At 56.2% G+C, this 5,013-nt stretch overlaps 1 protein-coding gene and 1 long non-coding RNA gene across 2 annotated transcripts in view; one reads left to right on the top strand and one right to left on the bottom strand.

The window, feature by feature from the left end:
• LOC121102101 (artemin-like) overlaps positions 1 to 332 on the top strand; it is a 1,051-nt gene extending 719 nt beyond the window's left edge. The window contains 1 exon segment of the mRNA XM_040627407.1: positions 1 to 332. This exon segment is cut by the window's left edge and continues 11 nt beyond it. Coding sequence (XP_040483341.1) covers positions 1 to 332 — 332 coding nt within the window.
• The window catches only part of LOC103670804, a 6,790-nt gene extending 1,893 nt beyond the window's left edge, over positions 1 to 4,897 (bottom strand). The window contains exons 1-2 of the long non-coding RNA XR_005834181.1: positions 4,718 to 4,897; positions 1,582 to 1,739 (exon numbers count right to left, since the gene is read on the bottom strand). This is a non-coding gene — a long non-coding RNA (uncharacterized LOC103670804). The remainder of the gene's footprint in view (positions 1 to 1,581; positions 1,740 to 4,717) is intronic.
• Between the last annotated feature and the right edge of the window lie 116 nt (positions 4,898 to 5,013).

The raw sequence follows: 5,013 nt of genomic DNA, 5'->3' as shown, positions 1-5,013 counted from the left end.
GGGGGAGCCGCGCGCGGGCGGCGGGGGCGCGGGGCTGCCGCCTGCGCTCGCAGCTGGTGCCGGTGCGCGCGCTGGGCCTGGGCCACAGCTCCGACGAGCTGGTGCGTTTCCGCTTCTGCAGCGGCTCGTGCCGCCGCGCGCGCTCCCCGCACGACCTCAGCCTGGCCAGTCTGCTGGGCGCCGGGGCGCTGCGGCCGCCGCCGGGCTCCCGGCCCGTCAGCCAGCCGTGCTGCCGCCCCACGCGCTACGAGGCGGTCTCCTTCATGGACGTCAACAGCACCTGGAGGACCGTGGACCGCCTGTCGGCCACTGCCTGCGGCTGCCTGGGCTGAGGCCTCGCTCCAGGGCTTGGCGGACTGCACCCTCGCCCGCGGCCCCTCGCACCCGGGGCCCTCCCGCGGGAGAGCCCGAGGGAGGGCCGGGGGCCGCAGCTGGGCGAGTGATGGCCCTGAGCCCTCGAGAGATGGAGGGACGACTGACCTGCCGCCCCAGTTCCTCACCCTGCCAGTCCCAGCTCTGCAGACACCAGACACCTCCGCTGCGGAGAACTCAGGACCCGCTTCTCACAGACTCTGGCACTGACTCAGCCACGGACCCAGGACTCCTCCTCCGGAGAACCCAGCACTGCCGGAGATCCCAAGCCTCAGCCCAGGCCCTGGGGGCCGGGAATCCGAGGAGACACACTGCAGTTGCCTTGCCCACCGGGCCTGTACGCACTCGTGGGAGCTGGACCCCTATTTATTATTCCTAAGTTATTTATTTACTTCCGTGGTTTGTCGGATCCTTTCCTGAGCAGTAGGACTGGCTGGGTAAGAGCAGCTGGATGGGGAGCCTGCCCTGGCCATCCCCCTCACTTCAGGCTGACTCTGCAATCACAGGCCTGGCCTGGATTTTCCCTCACTTGCCTCCACCCAGCAGCTCTAGGACATGGGGCATGGAATACAGGCAGAGTGGGTAGCACAGGTGTGTTCTCCAGTCCTGACAGGCCAGCTCACAACCCCCCTGCACGGTTGCCAGCACTTGGGACCTGGAGTTACAGGTGGAGAGAACCCTACCCTTGTCACGTCAGGCATTCTGGGGGCTTCAGTCAATGTGTAATGACACAGAGAACCACACATTGCCCCATCCCATGGTCACTCATCTATGTCCTACCCTCTAGGGCACCCTGACAGGTGCATACACTGCCTCTGCTTGTAGACAATCCAGCGTGGACAGCTCACTGCCCACACTCCATGAAGCAGCCCAGGACAAAAGAGCATCTGAAAAGGCTGCCGGTGGGGACGGAGGTGCAGCTGGTTTCGTGGGAATGAAGCAGAGAGCATCAAAGGAAATAAAAGGGCAGGAAAGGACTGAGGGCCCCCCAGAGGGACCCGCATTTTGAGTGGTGAACAAGGATATTCATTTGACAAATATTTATTAATTACCTATTATATGTCAGACACTAGACACCAGAGATACAGAAGTGAAAGGGACATGATCCCTGCCCTTATGCTTAACTCAGGAGAGACAGACAATAAATAATTATGTAAGTTCAGTTTGACAGATACTATGAAAAAGGACAAGAAGCTAAGAGGTACATACCTGCAACTGGAAGGAAGGGAGGGTTAGTGCCGACTCTGGCCTTCCACAGTGTCCCCGAATCATCTCTCAAAAGTCAGTGCAATCCCTCTGAGCTTTCCCGCATGTCCCTGTGAAACCCTGTTTCCTGGGTCCTGTGAATTTGTCCAATATGATGTTCTCTGGAAATAAGATGAGAGCCTGTGTTTGGAAAGGATGCCAAGTCTGAGGAACCATGGGGCGTGCAGAGGGGCTGCCGGGAGGAAGGGATATGCTGGTCTGGAGCTGAGGAGAGCTGGGCTGGAGGTTGGCAGCTGTGAGCACAAGGGCAGTAGCTGCAGCCAGGTGTGCCTGAGGGCACCGTGGGAGGGAGCCGGCTGAGGGCGGGGACCCTCGGGCATCTGCCACTGCTAACCAAAATTCCTTCCAAACTGTCGAAGTGCCTGGCTGCTTGGGCACCTGTGCCCCCTTCACCCAGGCGAGAGTGAGGAACAGGCCAAAGTGAGGGCTGTGTGCATTCTGGGTCAAGAAGGAGAAACAGGTCTGTGCTTCCACTCTTTGGTGTTCACTGCCCCAGTTCCGGGTGCTCCCCAAACTCTAGTGCTCTCACACTGCCTTCAAACACCCCTTCGCCCCCTCTCTCTGCTTCCAGACTGATTCAGTCTCCAGCCCTTCCCACCCCACCCGAAGAAAATGGCACCAGTGCCATATAGTTTGCAGATGCCTCATGGAGGCCTGGGCCCTGGCCCTGGTTGAGGATGAAGGGGGAAACCCGTCAAGCAGGGTCATTGGGCCCAGGAAGCCCCTGCTGGAAAGACTTGAAAACCTGGCCTAGCCCCCAGGCCCTGCCCTTTAGTGGTCATCTCTGCTCTTAGAGTCACTTAAAGGAGACAGAAGGACCCAAGCCAAAGGTGTTGGCTCTCAACAGTCCTGATTGCCAGTCCTTGAGCAAGTAGGGTCCCTCCAACTCAAGGCTGCATTCTGGGCCCAGAGAGATTGTGCCCAACATCTCACAAAGTCCCAGATGAAACAGTACCTTCTCTAAGAAGAACACGGTCCCACAAGAACCCAAAACCCTCTTTAAAAAAAAATAAATAAAGCCACTTTCCCCCAAAAGAACAAGCTCCAGAGCTGCCGTTCTCTGCCTACAACTTAGCAGGGGTCACTGGCACATGACCTCACCAGGCGGAGCACTTTCCACTCCCAGGAGCCACAGGTGGTTCTGGTATCTCCAGTCTTTTTTTTTTTTTTTTAGATTTTATTTATTTATGTGACAGAGCACAAGCAGGCAGATGGAGAGGGAGAAGCAGGCTCCCCACTGAGCAGGGAGCTTGATGTGGGGCTCGATCCCAGGATCCTGAGATCATGACCCAAGCTGAAGGCAGACGCTTAACGGACTGAGCCCCCCAGGCGCCCCTGGTAGCTCCATTCTTGACCACAGTCTTTGTTTCATATTTGCAAAATACACTGCCCGTCTGAGTGGTCTTCCCAGAACCAAGGCATGGTCTCCTCCAGAAGGCTATCAAGTCGCCACCTCTTGTAAGATGGAAAACTACAGGCGGCTGTGAAATGGCAGCTTTTCCAGCTGCAGGGAGCACCCGAAACTTCCCTTTCCATTTGGTTCATCCAGGAATCGATCGAGGTGTGGGGTTCCATGTGCTGCCGCCTGCACTTGCCAATGGCTTTCCTCCTCTCTTGTCCAAGGATGGCCCTATTTCCCCTGCGACAGAGTGTATGTGCACTGGCCGACTCACTGAGGTCTCATCTGGGAAAAGAGAGGCTGTGTAGAAAGCTCAGGGATCAGAGAAAAGATCTAGGACCATCTGCACCACATGACGTCACCTTTCTGGTTCACAGGAGTGGTTCTTAACCTGCTCTGGGGTTGTAGAGTCCTTAGGGAATCTGATGAAAACCAGGGGTTCTCTCCCTGCATCCCCAAATGATGAAAAGACCACTCCTTCAATTTATCCTACATCCTACAGATAGTTTTTTCTAAAATGCAAATTCAATCATCACTGCCCATTTGAAACACCACTTAAGGTTTGTCGAATGACTAGGGGCGCCTGGGTGGCTCAGTCGTTAAGCGTCTGCCTTCAGCTCAGGGCCTGATCCCAGGACCCTGGGATAGAGCCCCGCATCGGGCTCCCGGCTCTTTTGGGAGCCTGCTTCTTCCTCTCCCACTCCCCCTGCTGTGTTCCCTCTCTCGATGGCTGTCTCTCTCTCTCTCTGTCAAATAAATAAATAAAATCTTAAAAAAAAAAAAAAGATTTGTTGAATGACTAGATTCCCACTAGGTTTTGCTTCCACGCTAATCGAGCCCCCCTCCTCACCCATTTCTCTCTATTCTTCAAGCCCAGACCAAGTTTCTCCTCCTCAGGGAAGCCTACACTCACCTTCTTCAGCCTCAGCAGCTATTGCCAATGTCTGCTTCCTCCACAGAATACAAGTACAGAGGTCCTCCTTGCCCTTTTGATTATTTTTTGCCCTGCTGGGATCGCTGGCAAGGGTTAATAAAAGGACGGAGCACCTGGCTGGCTCAGTTGGAAGAACACGTGACTCTTGATCTCAGGGTTGTGAGTTTGGGCCCCACGTTTGGGTGTAGAGATGACTTAAATAAACTTTAAAAATAAGAGTTAATATAAGGACAAGTGGAAGTGTGAGGAGTAGGGGCTGCTGGGGTCTGAGGCTGACCAGATCTATGGCTGGTCTCTGCTACACTAGCTGTGTGTCCCTGGACAAGAAAAGCTCAACTTCCTCAACCTGTTTCCTCAACTTCCTCAACCTGTTTCCTCATCTGAAAATGGTGACTAAAAAACCCACCTCAGAGTTGTCGGGAGAATCTGACCAAGGTATGCAAAGTACTGCTTGTTCCTAGCACTTAAAGGTGAGCTATTCTTATTCTAATTACTCATCAAGAGAAGTTGCTTCCAAGCACCTTAGGAAATTCTCCGAGTACTGTCCATGGTATGTGGTTTCCTGGTTGCTCTCTGGGCATTCCGGAGAGCCGTCCTTTTTTATTCCTGGGGCGCGCCAAGCCCCCTTCCTTCTTAGGGCGGTGCTGGTGCCTTCTGCCCAGGCCGCCCCCTTCCTGGGCCCCAGGAGGCGCCGGCAGCGCGGCACCAGAGTGACCTGTTTCTCCCCGCCAACCCCCAACACACACCTTATCCTCTAGCCTGCATTCCCAGCTCCAACCGCCGGCCCCTTCAGTCACATCCTCCTAGGGAGCAGCTCATCAGCGCCTCCCGCGGGTCTGCCCCTGTCGCCGGCAGTAGGTCTGGGGTCCGCGGGGCTCCGCGCGTCCCCAGCCCACGTGCTCCCAACCTCTGCCGCAAGGCGCCGCCCTCCCGCTAGGCGCAATGCGGACTACGTTTCCCAGGGTACACAGCGGCGGGGCCTTGGCTCAGCGGGGGCCTCGAGCGGCGCGCCGCTCTGTCGCCTGCTCGGGGGCGCGCGGGC

Source organism: Ursus maritimus, unplaced genomic scaffold, assembly GCF_017311325.1.
Source record: "Ursus maritimus isolate PB19 unplaced genomic scaffold, ASM1731132v1 scaffold_12, whole genome shotgun sequence".
Lineage (NCBI taxonomy): Eukaryota > Metazoa > Chordata > Mammalia > Carnivora > Ursidae > Ursus > Ursus maritimus.
This window is presented reverse-complemented; position numbering and strand designations above follow the sequence as displayed.